This window comes from Pseudonaja textilis, chromosome 3, assembly GCF_049901715.1.
Source record: "Pseudonaja textilis isolate UNSWEBS1 chromosome 3, rPseTex1.2, whole genome shotgun sequence".
Taxonomy (NCBI): Eukaryota; Metazoa; Chordata; class Lepidosauria; order Squamata; family Elapidae; genus Pseudonaja; species Pseudonaja textilis.
In genome coordinates, this window is record NC_141992.1 from 27,885,874 (window position 1) to 27,904,467 (window position 18,594).

General features: G+C 37.3%; 1 protein-coding gene across 3 annotated transcripts in view; it reads left to right on the forward strand.

Annotated features, from left to right (window-relative positions):
- The window catches only part of ARHGAP40 (Rho GTPase activating protein 40), a 76,886-nt gene that overhangs the window by 36,961 nt on the left and 21,331 nt on the right, over positions 1–18,594 (forward strand). Inside the window, exons 1-3 of one of the 3 annotated variants that reach the window (XM_026697601.2) lie at positions 4,016–4,237; positions 12,444–12,646; positions 17,136–17,353. In XM_026697601.2, the coding sequence (XP_026553386.1) occupies positions 4,119–4,237; positions 12,444–12,646; positions 17,136–17,353 (540 nt within the window). In that variant the 5' untranslated portion in view covers positions 4,016–4,118. Of the gene's footprint in view, positions 1–4,015; positions 4,340–12,443; positions 12,647–17,135; positions 17,354–18,594 lie in introns of those variants that run through there. The other 2 variants (XM_087929086.1, XM_026697603.2) reach the window with 2 other exon arrangements.

Sequence of the window (18,594 nt, forward strand, 5' to 3'; positions counted from 1 at the left end):
ATTGCTACAAAGAAGATCAACTAATTAGGGCAGGGCTGTCAAACTCGTGTCCTGCCGGGCAGATGCATCACGTGATGGCCACACCCAGCCCTGGTTTTGCAAAGGGGAAAAGTTGCAATACGTCACATAACGTGTCATCACAAGTTTGACACCCCTGATTTAGGACTTTACTTCAGAAAAAAATAATTATTTACCACATTGGATTAAGAGTTATTTACCAAATTGAAAAAGTATAACAGCAGATATTTCTAAATAGAAAAAAATTCTCTGAATTTGTTTTTGTTAGGAAGAATTGCGTTAGTTAAACTTGCATTCTGTCAAGGCTCTTATTTTTTTCCTGTATGATCTCAGACATGGATCACAAAATTGATTATACTTCCTTGTTCTTATTCATACTGAAGGGTTAGGGTTCCAGATGGTTTGTACAAATAGATTTAAGTTGAAGTGTAACTATTAATGTTCTGCCTTCTCTCTAGTCATTTCTAAATCCATTTGATAGTATTAGCTGTCCCATAATTTACTTTTCTATTGAGGAGCATATAATGTATAACTTGGAGAGGTGTCGTAGATACTTCAGGGTGTATTTTTAAATGTGATTTACTTTATGCTGATTGATCCATGGAGGCTTTTAAGAAGAGACTGGACAGCCACTTGTCTGGAATGATATAGAATCTTCTGTTTGAGCAGGTGGTTGGACTAGATGACCTCCAGAGTTCCTTTCCACTTCTTATTCTGTTATCTGCTGAATTTCAGTTGCACTCTGTATACAGTTGAGTTAAGGAAATGCCAATAGGGTGCAACATAATGCCTTCTCACCAGCTTTAACTCAAATGTGCAAATTTTCTGAGGTTACACAGCTGCTATCTGCATCTAAGAAACAATTGCATTAAAAGGTGTCAACAGGCAGCTTTTGGCTTCATATCCAAAGCAGTGTGCATCACTTGGTTGTGTGCTAATTTTGGGCGATGGGTTGGGGGGGCGAATCAAGAAAAAGATACAAATTCAAGGTTAACCGCACCAAACTTGATTGCAGGAAATACAACTTCAACAACAGAGTTGTCAATGTCTGGAATACTCTACCTGACTCTGTGGTTTCTTCCCCAAACCCCAAAAACTTTAACCTTAGACTGTCTACAATTGACCTCACCCCTTTCCTAAGAGGTCTGTAGGGGGCGTGCATAAGCGCACCAACGTGCCTACCGTCCCTGTCCTATTGTTTCTTGTATTTTTCTTATATGTACCCATTTCATGTATTCATAACTATGTTTATACTTTTACCTATTATCCTGTAAGGGATTGACAAATCAAAATAAATAAAATAAATAAATAAAAAACAAGTTTGACACTCAGTTTATGGGGAAGGAGAAGACAAAGGTAAGGAGCAGGATAGAGATTGAGCCATTCAAAAGTAAGAGAGATGGTATTTTGAAAAATCCCTTTCTTAAATTCTAGTAGGAATTCCCAGGTGTGTAGCATTTTGTTTAGTTTGCAGTTATTTTCCTATGTATGTTAGTGTTAAAGTTTGTATCTCATATTTAATGTTAGATCCTGCATTGAAAACTATGGCCATATGCCAAAGGTGCCATGTCCTTGTGCAAGAGATTTTCAGGTAATTTCCAATATTCCAAGAATATTAGATGAATGGGTGCCAATTTATGAGAACAATATTGTCCTCCATTTGCACGCATCTCCTGGTAAAGTCTGAATTTGGTGGAATTCCAGATAGCCTCAGGATTTGGATTGGTTTAAAGTAATTAGAACTGTTTTTAACCAAATGATAATTAAACAATTGATGGGTTTCTATGTATGCTCGCCAGTTTCAGCAGTCATAAGTTGCATGTATTAATGGGCTATTACAAGCCAAAATTGTGTATTTCCCATAGTACATTGCTTTTCACTGACGTCAATGCACGTACCTATTCCACAGAGCAGTTACTGCATATACTTACTATCTATCTATCTATCTACCTACCTACCTACCTACCTATCTATCTATCTATCTATCTATGGTATAGATATAGACAGACAGACCTGCATATGGATTAGAGAACAAATGAAAGTATACACTGTCATCGACAATAAAAGAATGGAAATGGAAATTGACTGGTCTATATCAGGTGGACTAAGGCAGCCATATAATTGATCCCACTTGATAAAAAGTGTCTACAAAAGAGACCTAAAACAAGATGGATCAACAACAGCAGCAAATATTGCGGACCCAATTGGCAAAAAACCCCAAAGACCTCAGAACCATATTGATTGGAAACATGTGGAAGAGGCCTTCATCCTGCAGTAGATAGAGAAAATGTAAATGTATATACATACAGAGAGAGAGAGACTGGACTGCATTTGAAAGATTTGTAGAAGTGAAAATGGACAAGGTGCTTTTTCAAGAGGCAACTGGACTTTCTGATTTTTCTTTGAAGAAGTTTTGCTTCTCAGCAGTAGATGGGGAAACTCACATATCTTAAGAATGTCCAGGTTAGGAAAAATAGATGTTTCATATTAAATAACTGAAACTTTACTATCATGTGTCTTTTTTATCTTCCTTTAGCTCATATTGCTCTAAATTGGCAGCTGTCTGTTGTAATAAGAATGCACCACCTCTAATACATAAATAACCTAACCATCATATCTGAGTAACAGAATATTGGTTCGGGTAGTTTCTCCAATGTTCTTATAAGAATTTGTTGAGGATTTAAAATGCAACTTGTGTTATATTCAATTCTCTATACATTGTTTCCCAGGATTAACTTCCATCAATTATTTCTCTGGAAATTCTTTGTCATCACTAGAATCATTGCCCTTTCTACCGCCAGAAATCAGGATTGATATTTCTCTGCAGTTAGTCTAAGGTAGAGCAGTCCAGCTGACTGAATGGAGAAACTTTGCAAGTAATCTTTAAAATGACTGCAAGCCTTTTGGTCTGATTGACAAGTAGTCCTTGACTTACAACAATTCATTTAGTGACCGTTCAAAGTTATAACGCCATTGAAAAATGTGATTTATGACCATTTTTCACAGTTACGACCTTGGCAGCATCCCTATGAACATGTGATCAAAATTCAGATGCTTGGCAATTGGTTCATTTTTATGACTGTTCCTTTGCCCCCAAGGTACATTTTGCAGCCTTCTGACAAGTGAATCAATGGGGAAGCCAGATTCACTTCATAACTGGATTGCTAATTTATCCATCGCAGTGGCAATGATGGCAAGAAATGTTGTAAAATGGGACAAAACTCATTTAACAAATTCTCACTTAACAACAAAAATTTTGGCCTCAATTGTGGTCCTAAGTTGAGGACTACCTGTACTAGTTTCTGTTTCAGGAAGTTTCGTTCTACATAAGGAGTAGCATTCAGAAATGCTATTTCTAAGACAAACCAGAAATGTTATGATTTGTCGTAGTGTTAGTGTGCTGCCCAGTTCAGCTGTAACTTTGGTGTAGATGCCAACCATACCTTTTTTTTTTAAATCTCTGCAGCCTGGGTTTTAGAGATCTGCCATGGCAGTGAGCCCTAGAAATATAGCTTGGCTTGTTAAAAAATAAAATTATTTTTAGCCTTCCCTTCCACGTAAAGACCAAAACTTAACTGTCTGCCAACTTTTGCCAGGGCATTGTACAATCATTATTCCAACTGCAGTCTGGGTTGGGCAGGTATTTCTGGTTTTATGTCTAATCAGCTGATGGGAGATAAGCGTGGAGCAGGCAGACACTCTGGATCCAAACTGCCTGGCCTGGCACCAGAACAAGTCCCATCTTTCCACCCTTAGTTTCACGTACAAGACAGGTATCTTTTGCATTTCAAGCACAAGACAGTTGACGACAATTCTTGAATGAGTGCCTGCCTGCATACTTGGAAGTCATGGGTATGTTGGCTAGATTTTATCTCTCTGTTCTCACTGGGTGTATATCAGGGTAAGAGCAAAGGAGGAGGATCTAGTACCCAATTAGCAGCATTCCTGAAGAATGAGTGGGAGGTGCGTTGTGTTCAGGGCTGTCTCTTGCTGAACAATCCAAACTTCTCAGTGTAGGTTCTTCTTTTCCTGAATACTTTGAGGACACAGATGAATTCATAGGCGTCTTTCTTGGTGGCAGCAAATTATCTGGGCTATCAATGAAGAAAATGGATAAATTTGGAAAACAAGGCAGATATGGATTTGTTAGAACTCGATTTCCTAGACCCCAAATCATCTTACAGCCAGTCCTGTCTTCTGGACACACAGAAGTTTGCAGGTGCGGTTTGCGTTAACTAGTGTTACTTCCTCTTGAGTTTACACCAGCACACAGATGTGGCATGAGGTGGAAGGAGCAGTAGTATAAAAAGCTGAAATTCAGGTAAAATGACAAAACAGCAAATTAAAAATGGTAGTAAGCTTTCTGGCCATTTGCTAGCATTTACTAGCAATGTTGGAAGCTTATTAGCCAGCATTAATTAACTCCAGATGGCGATGGGATTGGGGATAAGTAGCAAATTGTGTGTGGATTTAGAAGATAGAAGTAATTTTTAACATGCAAAATAGCTTATCAAAGCTGTAATTCCAAGAACATCTTCATTTAATACTACAACTGAGTAGAGAAATTATATGTGTCAGTATTGTACTCCTGTGTATGAGTGGCATGTGATCAGTTTGTTAGTTGGTTCTTGCTGCAATATGTGTATTGAATAGCTCTAAATATTTGTGTCTTAGTATAATGTTTTAGTATAATGGTGTTAATGGTTTTTTTGGTGCTGACCTTACATTATTATAGTGTTGGATCAACTGTTTATATGCCATATAATCTAACACAGATGATTTTTTTTCCTTAGCTTCCCTCAAATAGAGTTGTGCATTGTTTAGGGAACATTAATTGCCATACAGTTTCTTTTCTAGGTTTATACCTTATTTATAACAGTATTTGTTCTATAATTAATACTGCAAAGTCTCTCTTACTGTTGGGGGTCTTATATTCTTTTTGTGCAAATAGAAAAATGGTGCTCTAACTTTGTCAGTATTAATTTTGAAAGAAATGCACATAAATCTGCCTGTTTTAAGATGTTCTTGCAGTCTTTTTATTAAGTCTACAAATTGTCTTTAGGATATGAATCCTCTGTTACATATTTGTAGGCATGATAAGTAGAGGCTGTGACTACTTCACACTCACAAAATGTCATGGAAAATATACCGACACTTCAATTACTCATTCAAGTGATCACTTGTTCAATTAGTGTTATAGTAACCACAACAGGTAAATTGGATTGTGATTGAGATGTCATCAGTTTGATCTCTATAATTTTGGTGTCATTCTTTCAAAAAACAGTCAGAAGGAGATGCTTATTGATCTAGGTTCTTTTGCAACATTTATTTGGTTTTTTATTCTTCAGGCTAAGTGCCAGCTGTGCTGTGATTTCTCTAAGCTCAGAAACTGACTTGGTGACATTCCACAAGATGACCAAACTTTATGCAGAAACTAATCATGCATTTTCAGCCATTGTCAGTCTTTTGCAGTTTTGTTTAAAGACAAAACTTAAACATTGCCCTGTCTCTCTATGTATTTGGCCCTGAAGTTAATCCATCTCTAAATGTTATTTCAACTAAGGTTCTGATGGTTGATATGTCACTGAATTGCAGATTGCTTTTGTGTGCCAAACTACCTCATTTCTTGGTGGGTTTCTGGGAAGGGGGAAGAAAGATTGCAAAGATTTTTTAGGTATGTTTTGAATTTCCATTTCTTAAGCTTGCAACTTACAGTAATTGTTCAGTACATTTTTCTTGGCTTTAGTACATTTTTCTTGGCTTTTGTTCTGGTGGGATTGGTCCACATTTTATTCCTCTACTGTTCACAACACCTTTTACTACTGAACTAAAATGATGTATAATATATCCAAAGACACAAGAGAATAAAAGCTTATTTGCGAGATGCTGCAAAGAAGACAAATGTTGTATGCTTCACAGGAGGGAGGGAGCATTCTCCTGAAAAACTACTGGACAACCCTAGTGTAGAAGATATCCAAAGCAGGACTTCTTAAGATGTTTAATCATGTTTTTCTGAACAAACTGCAGTTGACTTGATTTACACAACAGTCTAAGTTTAAACCAAACTGCTTTATGGATCTCCCCTGTATGTGAAGGGGAGTAACACTTAAGAGGGATTTTGAGAGAGGGGAGCTTAAAAGAACCACCAAGATTCTACTTCAACACTGATGTGTCAACATATTTCTGCCCTAAGAGCCAGACTCTTTAAAACTTCATCTTCAGAATAGAATTTTAAGAATAAAGTAGCTCTTTAGGATAGAATTCTAAAACTTTGTCAAGATGCGGATTAACAATCTTTAGAAATGGCAACCTTGTGCTTTCCTTGTTCCTGTTGATAAATTTGGTCAGCTTATGCTTCATAGTTGACTGACATATAACAATTAGAAGTTCAGAAATTGAATGAGGCTTGGGTTTGTAGCATTACCTCTGTGTACCCAGGCGAAAATGCAGCTGGGGGTGTTAAGAGCTGCCTGGTGACATTGTTTCACTTCCCCATTTATTGCCTAATTGATTTGGATCATTCTGTAATTTATATTCAGGTCACCACTGAATTGACATCAGTGAGTTAAGAGCTCTGCTTTGTTCACCTCTACCTATTGGAATTTAAACCTAGAGAATAGGATTCTCCTTTGTTTTTAATCCTCATCTCAGCATAAACTAAGGTCCTTTCCCAACTTGAATCTAACGAGTTAGTCTTTGACTTACAACCACAATTGAGGCCAAACATTCTGTGGCTAGGCAAGACCATTTAAGTGAGTTTTACTCCATTTTATGACTTTTCATGCCACAGTTCTGAAGTGAACCAGTGCAGCTGTTAACATGAAACATTCAATCATTAAACAAATCTGGCTTCTCCTGTTGGCTTTGCTCGTTGGAAGCTGGTTGGGAAGGTTACAGTTAGTGATCACGTGATCCCAGGATAGTGCAGCTGTCACAAATGCATGCCAGTTGCCAAGCATCTGAATTTCAGTCACGTGATCAAGGGGGTGCTTGCAACAGTTGTAAAGGTGAAAAACGGTCATAACTCCCTTTTTTTCAGTGTCATTGTAAATTCTGACAATGAATGGTTGTAAGTGAAGGCATGACTTTATGGCATGTATTCCCCTGACAATATCTTTATTCTGGTATGTCCCTTTGATGTTGCTTTCACCTTCAAAGATGGCCCCTGTTCTTAGCTGAACAGGAATTGAAGTGTTTTTCTCTTAAGAAGACATCAACTATAAGCAGTTTTGAAATGCTTCCAATCCCTTTTGTCAATCACTCAGTCAGGGGACCCTGGTGGGAGAGTGGGGAGAAGTATCAGGCACCATAGGAGTATTTTAGGCTGTTGTAGGTGTGCCCCATCCCCTCCGCACACTTTCACCATTATTGTTCTTGCTGTCCCACCCAAAAAATGAGGTGCAGCATTTTGAAAAAGGTTAAATATTTGCTCTTTGGAGACTGCAGGCCTAGCCATCTTTCAAAAGTTGCTACTTTCTGAAAGCTACTCAGTAGCTGTTTCTATTGTCATTGGATTGGACTGGATTGCCTGTCCAAATTTTACATCTCCTCGAATTCACTGGACAATTCCTCAGCAAGCGTGTGGAGGTGGTATACTTTTTCTTTTCCCATGAATAGTAAAACAGGAGAATGTGGTTTGAGCCACCTGTAAAATCTGCACCCTTCCCAAACACTGTCCTTGCATCACAGCTATGGTTGGTGGGTGGGTGGTTTTCCACTGGCTCGTAAGTGGGAAAGCAGTAAAGCCAGGGTTTAAGTAATCTCTTAACTAAACACACCCCGCTAATCTGGAAGCAGAGGCCACCATTCTGCGATAAAGCAAAATATTGTAAAATAGAGATTTTCCTCTGATAGTATTCTGCTGACTCAGGGAGTGGAGTGGAGAGGAGAACGTTTTATCATCATAATGGACATGATAAATGTTTCTTCATGAAGTCAGCTCTAATTACAGACCTGTCACTCCATACTGGGTCAATGCTGGATTCTAATTTTACCAAGCCTCATGTCAAAGTGTAATTCATAAAGTATTTAGATGGTATTGAGAATAGCAGATTGAGAAATTTTTAAAACAAGAACATAGAGTTTCATAATTATGAAAGCATGGAAGTGAGAACCTGCTGGTGAATGAAAAGGTCTGCATTTGTTGGAACTCTGTTTAGTTCCCATGAGCCAGGGGAAAAAGCAGGGAAAGAGTTTGTAGTCTGTAAAATATCACCGAGAGGTCTTTAGCTCTGCAGGCACCATAGAACAAGATGTTAAGGGTTTGTACTGATAAATTGCATTATTTCCGATAGCAATTCAGCCTTTTTGAATCATTCACTTTTGAATAAAGTAGAAATTACATGGAGGTTTAGCCACCTTAGTAAAAAAATCCCTTTCTCAGCAGCTGTAGAGATTTTTACTAGCCTATGGATGCTAACCCGTATTTGTAAACAATAAAATAGGACTAACATATCTGGGCTTTAAAAGCCAAGCACCATTTGATGTCATTTAAAGGGATTCATGCTGTTTAATGATTATCCCATTTTCTTGGGATGTGGTTGTTCTACTATAAAAGCTGACGGAACACAAAATGCTATTAGAATTAAATCATGCCAAGCATTTGATCCCAGCCTCTGAATCAGGGGACCTCTTCCCAATTTCAGATTGCTGTGCTATCCTCTGTCTTGCTTTATTCTAACTCACGGGTGTCAAACTCATGGTGTCACATTATCGTCATGTGATGTTTCACAACATTTTTTCCCTTCGTGGAGCTGGGGTGGGCGTGGCCTGCGTGTGACTCATCCGGCCTGTGGGCCCCCAGTTTCACACCTCTGTTTTAACTTCACAGAATCTGCAATTATAGGGGCAGGTTGTTTAAATATCCCATCCATTTCTCAGGACCCAAGAAGTGAAATGTGGTAGGAATATGCTTTGCTGAAAGTTTGACTCCGATTTGGCTTCCTCCTATTCATACTCATGTAAGGACTTATACTGTAGTATTGCTTAGTTTAACCTTTGGTATTTTAGCCTGCCTCCACATCCCTCTTTTACCCTGTTCCTCCCCCCACCTCTCTCTCTCCCTCCCTCCCCCCTCTCTCTGTGTGACAGGAATGTCTTTAAAAAACATCTGTAGAGAACTCCAAATATTATGCAATATAGCATAAATGGTATGAATGGTTAGAGAATAGATATAAAAAGTAAGATTAGAGTAATGTAACTAATTTCAGAGGCCTTAAGAGAGTAATATGATAGACATATAGATTATAATATATATAAGATAGAAACAAATATAGATAAGATACAATAGATATGTGTTGATGTAGGTAAAGAAAAATGTATATAATAAGAGTTATATGACATATATAGTTGTTGATGCCATGCAATGTTAAAAATATGAATGAGATTTGTATTTGTGGAAAAACACAATAAAAATTTATTTATAAAAAAACCCATCTGCATGTAAACTAATCTCTGGGAGCCATTTTCGCTGAAAAATAAGATTAGAAATATCAGAGTAATCATCTGAAACTGTTCTGTAATTGTCATTCTTGATGTTTTGTTAAGTAATCCATGCAGTGTTTAGATTACCATGCAAACATTGTCTATGTATCTGTCTTGTTTTTTCATTGAGAAGTTGGAGCTGTGCTTTCTGCAGGATGTTTTCTTCCCTGTGTCCCTTCCTTGATGATCAGAGGCACAGAGGATGAATATCTCAAACTGAAATGCAAATGGTTTTAATGGTAGTAATCTGCCATTTTCCTGGAAATCGGTTCCTACTCCTGCACTATTCAAAGGGTGTTCATCCCAAAGTGTATTGCCAAATGTCTATGGAGATTCTCAGTCATCCAGGTCATGGTTGTCCCAAAGGTGCTTTATCAAGAGGCAACTGGACTTTTTCTTTGAAGACGTTTTGCTTCTCAACCAAGAAGCTTCTTCAGCCAATGTTTCAGTTCTTGGATCAGAAGCGAAATGTCTTCAAAGAAAAACCAGAAAGTCCAGTTGTCTCTTGAAAAAGCACCTTTGGGACAACCATGACCTGGATGACTGAGAATCTCCATAAACACCATCTATATATTGCTTTCTATTGCACTTTATTTGGGGTACAAGCAGTTGGGTGGTGGACATAAGATGGCAAAAGCATTGATACTGGCTTGTGGATAAATTTAAAGCATGAAGTTATGATGAAAATCTAGGTCACTCTCATAACTGGAACCAGCATGTTATCTTTTGCATAGTTATCAAAAATGATCAGTTTGGGGTTGAACATAAGTTGTTTCTAAATAAAGGTATTTATAGGTAGATAACTTGTACATCAGACATCTAGCCTTTTTGAAAACTACTGGAAATAATTAGAGGAAGTTGTTTTCAGATCAAATAGCTACAGGTTCTAGATCAGGGGTTGCCAACCTTTTGGACATCAGGGACCACCAATCTCATAATTTTAGAACCCAGGGACCACTAACTGGTTCTGTGGGTGTGGTCTAATTTGTGGGTGTGGCTTGGTGGTCATGTGACTGGCTGGGCCTGGCTTATATGTAAATATTATAAATATTTATATAAATATTGAATTTTTTTTATTAAAAAGAGCAACTTTTACCCCAAAGCAGGCAGGCAGATTGAGTTGCTCACAGAATCACAGATTCATTCAGAAATCTATCTATCTGCCATTGGCTAGCTCAGTCTGTCACATAAAATTTGCTTGCAAGCAAACTCACAAAATTAACTCACAACACACCATGTATGTAAATATTGGATTTCTTATTAAAAAAGAGCAACTTTTACCCAAAAGCAGGCAAAGCAGGCAGAATGAGTTGCTCACAGAATCATTCAGTGATCTCTCTATCTGCCATCGGGCTAGCTCAGTCTCTCAAATTTGCTTGCCGTGAGTCTGCACTGAATTTGCTTGCAAGCAAACCTTCAGTCCTAAGGTTCAAGTAGAGCCAAAGACCTAAAGACTATATAGAAAGCAAGAAATCCAACCATTTCCTGCTTCCTAGCTAATCTAAATCTCCCAGCACAGCAGAACAGATGATGGTCGGAAAAAGGAAAAATAGAAATTTAGCAGGCAGGTTTACCAGGTAAGGAGTGAGTGGGCGGGGAGGGTTCCTGCAGGCCATGTGGGCAGCACAGCCCTGTGTTTCTGCGCTGCCTAGATTAATTGCTTGGGGGGGGGGGGGGGTGCTCTGAGAGTGAGATTTCTCTGCAGCCCACCAAAATTTTCTCACGGCCCACCAGTTGGCGACCGCTGTTCTAGATGGTGGGAGCCATACAGCATTGTGTAAATAATGTAAGTTGAATTTCTCTTCTACAGTTCCTCTTTGGAATGGCAGCAGAATGGTAATTATAATGTTGATTTGGGAGGTTCTCCCTTCCCAGAATAGTATTCTGTAAATCAAAATCGGCTGCTTTTCCAGCTGCTTAATTTACTTAGCCACACAACATTCTTGCACTGCTGGGGAGACCTAATATCAGTTGATCTGGCCCTCATAGGTTTTAAGTGATTACTTACTATAATCCATTATTCAAATGACAATGCTTCAGGCAAAGACTTGGAAGCAAATGAAAGAGGGACTCAGTTTCCAATTATGTTATTCCCCCCCACACACACACCCCATATGCATATTTAATTTTTTTAAAAACAAACCCCTTTCATCTGTCATCTCCCTGCCAAGTAATTATAAGACCTTGAGAGGCTAACTGGAGGCTAGCCAATGATCTGCCCTTTTTATATATTTTAACTTTCCTGTGAATTTATTTCAGTGTACTGCTTTCCCATCCCAGCATTGTGATTTGTTACACAGGTATGCTTTGTTCATGCATCTCTTATTCTGGATTGTAGGGCTGAGAAAATCACTGCATAAGAGACCTGAGAATTATCAGTTCAGCTTTATTCAGAGGGCTTTTCCTGAATTCTGCTGTTTGCTCCAGAAATAATTTTTCTAACTTCATGTCCTCCTAGGATTACAGCTTGCATAACAATGAGTGCTTTTCAATGTTTTTAGGATAGCAAAAAAAATTCTTCTAAGTTTGTACATCACATGTTCCACGTGTTTCCAATCAATACAGATATATTGGCATGTGGAAGGAATAGACCATAATCTGCCATGCTGGTCCAATGAGGGTTGGCAGATGTGATCAGTGTTAGTTTGGAGTATCCATCATGGCCTGTTTGCCTTGGGAGATGCTTCTGGACATATACATGTCCGACGACATAGCCCAAGATTTCATTTATCCCCACAAACACTTTGCTTCATCAAGGTTCCAATCATAGACGGAATAGTCTACATTACTGTTGCAGTTAAATGAGAAAGATAAGGATGTTGAAGAACCTTATCTTTTCTGGAAGTTGTTGACTGTCAGCCTACTGACTCAGTAAGCGCTAATATTATACGCAATATTTATTTGTATAATAATTGGGTGTTTTCTCTCCCCTTCTCTCTTAGCACTAGAAATTGCCCTTGCAAGATGAATCACTTTTCCCAGAAGAGCTCCCCAGAGATTCCACAGTTGGAATACAGGCTGTCCCAGACAGACTCATCAAATAATCTAGCAATGGATACCTTTTGGCTTGAAGTAGAGAGCATCAAAGAAAGCACTGAAACTGAGTCTGATGGGGGCAGCCTTTCAGAAGCCAAGCTTCTAGAAGGTAAGAAAGTGGCTGTAGCTTACTAGAGATCGACTTGAAAATATGTTTTACAAACAGTAGCTTACTGGGCACAGCAGTTGTGGCAGGCAAATGGTAAGCTTTTTCAAGTAATCTTTGTTTCATTCTTGAGATAAAACCTATTGTGAAATGTGAGACAAAGAGAATTGCAGCCAAAACAAATGAATTATCTAGGGAGATGGTGGTATTCCTTTTTAAAAAAATTTGTATTGAAGTAGAAGCTGAAGAGAATTTTTGGGGGGATGTTTCAACTTAAATACTTTCCTCAAGCAAGGGATTGAATTCAGTAGTCTAATCTTCCTGATTATTCTAAATGCTAATACATTTTGCATAATTAAAAAAAACTTTTTAGGGGAAGAAGTTTAGACACGTTTATTATTGTGGAACAGAGAGTAGCAAAAGAGTTCCACTTCTTTGACCTCAGCATAGTTCTGTCCTCACTAAAGTTTGTGACTGGATGAAACTTCTCCATGCTTGTTATTGCCCTGGGTTGAAAGTTTCTATTATGAAAACTTGTCTCCCAAGGAGAGAATCAGGGTCTGGAGATTTGAACAAAGTTGGGAGCAAATAGTTCAAACTTTCTTTCCCTCTTACCAGGATCAGAGTTTTTGGCACACATTTCTGTTTATTTTTAATTATATGTAAAGGTTTGATTGTCTTCATCCTTACTTGGACTTGAAACAAGAACCAACTCCCCCAGGTGCAATTGTTTCTAAATTCACATTTTGACTTTCTACAGCAGTGTTGAAAAATAAAAGTTTCAGAAAGAAAGTTCTCACAAGTTTATTAAAGTATAAACTGTTCAACTATCTCTTTACCTCCTCTTAGTTAACAAATACATAACTCTTCACCCCATAATTCAACTCTTAATTTTAGACAAATCTAATAAATAACAAATCTAATAAATAAGGTATCAACAAAAAGTCTAAACAGAGTTCTGAAATAAACAAAATAAACAAGTTTATTAACTAATATAAAACAAAATAAAAACTCAATATTCCATCTTAACTCTTAACTAGAAGCAAATTCAGTATACAATGTCTTTTTCAGTCAGATATCAGCAAGTCTAGAAAGAGCCCCCAAATTTACAACTAACCTATTTAAAACCTGATCAATATTTCTTCTTTTTACATAAAACAGTCTTTTATCCATTATCCCTTGATTCAAATGTTTTAAAAACTTTTAAAAACGTATTTTGTAAGTGCAGCAAGAAAAAAATATTGCAATTACTCTGTTTTTTCTTCAGATCATATAAATCTTTATTCTCATGGTGAGCATTGTCTTTTAATTTTTAGAGATTTGTTCGTTGTTTCCAGTCATAAGTTCTTGTTCACATTGCTTTTCATAATAATTTCAGATACGTTTTTTTTTTTCCTGCCACAATAACTTCTGGGAGAGTGTGTTCATGAAAACATGCACAGTATAGCTGACAATGTTGATTTAAAGTCCAGTTGCAATTCCTCAGTGATAACTCTGAATAGCAGTATAAGTTGCTTAACTTGTTTTATCTCCAATATCAAAAAAAAATTCCACAAAAATGCATTTATTCTTTAAAATTAATGCCAACATCCTAATATTCAAAATTAAATACAACTTTTTTTGAGTCCTTTATTTAAAACGTTATATAGTCAAAACCTTGTTTTCCTTTTTGCTGTTTATTTTGAATTTGTAAACTTCTAAAGATACAGTTTCATTTTCTTACGCTAAAGATTGAATACACTCAGCCTCGTCATTTGAAGGTGTCAGATTTCTTTAAAACAATTAAAAGGTGGTTTCCAAAGCCAGATTAGGAAGGAAGGGCAATTTTAGGGTTCTTTAAGAGGTCCAACTGGAACTAGAGCAAGAATGGTAAATTCCCTCAGCTCCTGATTTTCCCCAAAGCTGCATTGCAATTTTCTTGTGAGGAGCAAACATATTGAGTGCAATGTGGGCAATTTTATTTCTTCTCTCCAGAGAGGGTCAATGGACCCAATGTATTTGCAGGCTTCTTATCTTTGCCACAGTTGTTCGCTCCTCCAAATGCTGAGCCATCTTCAGTTTGACATTTCTTCCCTGGAAGTCTAGGAATGTTCCTTGCTCTAAATTTCATAGGCAATACTGGGAGAAAAGAATTAACTGATTATGCATATACAACTGTTAAGCTGAACTTATTCCTAAGGCAAAGTCTATGAAGTCTGTGAACTAAACCTCAGATTAGATATTTCAGGGAAATTTAGACAGATGGATTGATGTTATTTCTGCTGTTTTCTGCTAGGCAGATAAAAAACCTGATAGAGTTCCTCATTGTTGATGTGAGAACTTTCACAAAAGAAAAACTGTCTCTGTGTTTGGAAAGTAGTATGATGTGCGCATTTCTTTGAAATATGCTTACATTTTCCTGGCTTCTAAGTAATTGTACCTAATGGGAAGAAGTGAAAGAGATGAATGCGCTCAAGCAATGCTACTATTCTTAGAAATGAAGAACACTTTCTGTAAAGCTACAAGAAAAAAAATCAGAACTGTGTTTGTGTATGTAGAAGAGCTTCATTCATATTTACAGATGTCACTGATTCCCAACTATGGGACGTTATACTTTTTAATTCATACCAGGCTAAGCCTAGATTTTTTGTAGAGTTATGCTGGTTCTGCAAACTCTTCCAGGACAGGATTGGTGTGGTCCGCCAACTACAATGTATAGTTTCTAATTCTTGTTTGGTCACAGTTTGTGATTCATTAAGATTGAAGGTAACTTTAACCTAAGCCTGATACTGGAGCTATGATGCCGCAGTGGTTAGAATGCAGTATTGCAGGCTAATTCTGTCGACTGCGATTAGTTTGATTCTTATTGACTCAAGGTTAACTCAGCCTTCCATCCTTCAGAGGTCGGTAAATGAGGACCCAGATTGTTGGGGGCAGTATACTGAGTCTCTGAACTACTTAGAGAAAGGGCTGTAAAAGCACTATGAAACGGTATATAAATCTAAGTGCTATTGCTGTACAAATATGCTTTTGGTTTTTGGGGGGACGGGGAATTCCATGTCCCCATGATGTCTTCTTTATCTTGTTCTTAGTCTATAAGTCTTTCTTTTTTATGATAGCATCCAAGGGAGGAAACATCTATTAGGCTTCATAACTCATTATCTTGGAAAGAAGTCAGAATTGGCAGTACAGAGGCAAGAGATAAGACAGAGGTCAAGTGCAGAGATAGCAAATGTCACATTTTCTTCCAATTCTAAAAATGGCTGGAAAACAATTCAGCTCAGCAAGGGAAGTCTCCTAAAAAGAGTTTGGCTTTGAATGGATGTCAGATTCTGCTTCCTTACATATATTGAATATCTGCTTACATGTAATGAAAAATGAAATAAAAATGTGTCAGAAAAAAACTCTGTTCTAAGAACTGGGAAAAAAATACTTGCTGAGAATTTTTTTTCTTATTCATGTGTGGTGTCAAAATGAAACAAATGAATAAAAACAGGTTTTCATAGTTCTTTGTGTGTATCTATGAAGAGAGATAAAAGGCACAGAGAAAATAATGTTGTAAACAAGGCACTTCCAAAATAATGTATATTGTGGAGTTCCTGGTGCTCTCTTGAGTTTCGTTGTTTACTTGCAGACATTTCATAACCTGAAATGACAACGTCATCTACCCAGTAGTACATCATCCAAATGTGTGTTTGGAACAAACATTGCATTAATTCATTAGCCTTAACACATAGTAGCTCACTAAGAATTTTTTTAGGATTAAAAGTATAGAAATACATAAAGAAAGGATTTGGAAGAACAATACTGAACTGAGCATTGGGGAAACAAGATTTCACAAAGATAAATATATAAGGAATATGATGAAAATTTTTGTAAAGTAACTTTATCCAGAAACAATTTAAAAAAAATCAGTTTTCTAATTGAGATAGATGACATCAGAAATCAATCAATATAGAAAGCTAAAGAAATGAAGGAAAACTACTGAGTATAGAATATAAGAAACGTGTACATGCTGCTCCTGTCTTTATTTGTTTTGCATGGATGTCCATTTTGAGATCTACGTAAACCAGAAGGTATTTCTGCTGAGGACTTCACTCAAGGAAATATGGATATTTAAATAGGACTGAGAATTTCACAAGCAAGCCCATTGGCCCTTTCAGCTCTACCATTCAGGGAAAATAATAGGAGCTTAAGATATCTTTGGTTAAAAACACATTTGTTTAGTTTTTACAATTGTATTTTGTCTGAATTATTCTGTGACTGGAGTCGCACAGAACGTTTAGACTAGCATTGGGTTGTTTGTAGTTCAGGGTACCTTGACAATCTAGCCATTATTGTCTTTTCAGGTTGTATGAGCCATTAACCAATAATAACATTTGATGAAACTACAGCAGTTGCTTTTTATAAACCCAGACTCAGGCTTTTATAAATGTTGTGTGGATCCATCCTTTGAATATAAAGTCATATGCTATTTGTTGGTCTTTCTTTTTCGCTCTTCCTTGCCTCTCAGAGGGGGAAGCCGAAGCTGAATGGCTGCAGGATGCAGGACTCTCCGACCTGATGAAGGACCATGAAGAGAATAGCAACATTGTTCTGCTGTCCACTTTGACCAAGACTCAGGCCGCAGCTGTGCAGCGAAGGTTGGATACTTATACCCGCTCCCGACGGAAGAAAAATAAGCCACCTATCCGTGATGTCAGAGACGTTTTTGGAGTAGTTGAGTCTGAGGTACGTTCCTTTATATTGTCGTTTTGCATCAGCTCTTCTCTTCTCCATTTCTAGCTCCAACAATTTAAAATTATCCCTCCCCCCCAAAAAAGTCAGCATTTATCCTTTTTAAAAAAATGTATCACACTTTTGAAGCTTTTTCAATTAGTACACCTAGATAGTTTTTAGAGAATGGGTGATTTAAGTGTAACATAGAATAGTTATTTTCATAAAAATATGTGCTAATGGTGAGTGGTCAAAACCATCAAAATGCTGCTTCTTGATTAAACATGGAGGATATTTTCCTTCTGAGCAATTTCAGTAATTTTCACTAATTTTCTCAACTTTGTACCCCTGGCAAATTTTTAACAGAGAAAGATCATGCAAGCCTCTAATACATGCTCACCTTACGACCACAGTTGAGCCCAAAATTTCCGCTGTTAAAGCAAGATAGTTGTTAACGGAGTTGTGCCCCATTTTATGACCTTTTGCCATGGTTGTTGAGTGAATCATGGTCATTAAACGAATCTGGCTTCCCCATTGACTTTGCTTGTCAGAAGCTCCCTAAGAAGGTTGTAAAAGACAATCCCAGGATCCTGAACACTTCAACCAGCATCCGCATGGTCACATAATCAAAATACAGATGCTTGGCTACTGACTCACTTTTATGATGGTTGCAGTGTCCGGAGTCGTGTGATCAGCTTTTGCAACCTTCTGACAAGCAAAGTCAATGGGGAAGCCATATTCACTTAATCATCGGATTACTAACTTAACAAATAAAACAATTCAGTTAACAACTGGCAAGAAAAGTCGTAGAATGGAGCAAACTCACTTAACAAATATTTCACTTAGCAACCTAAATTTTGGGCTCAATTGTGGTCATAACTTGACCTGTATTTGCTTTCTGATCTTTGACCATATTAATCTGACAACAGGAGTTTAATATGAACTGGATTTTAGTTGTGAATCTTAGTTCTTGTTTCCGGCACCACAACTGAGACAAACATTGAAAAACCCCCAATATATACTGGAATGATTTTTTTTTAGTAACTGAGGTGAGGAGCATCACTGCATGGCATCTAGATAAAAAGATAGAATTTTAAAGTGTTTTTTTTCCTCCTATTGTGCTCTTTGAAATGACGAAAGATTTCCTCAAATTCTACTTGACTTGATGATGTTACATCCATGTCATATGATTTTCTTGGCAAAAATACAGATGGCTTGCCATTATTCCATTTTAGGATATCTTTTTCATCTCTCTG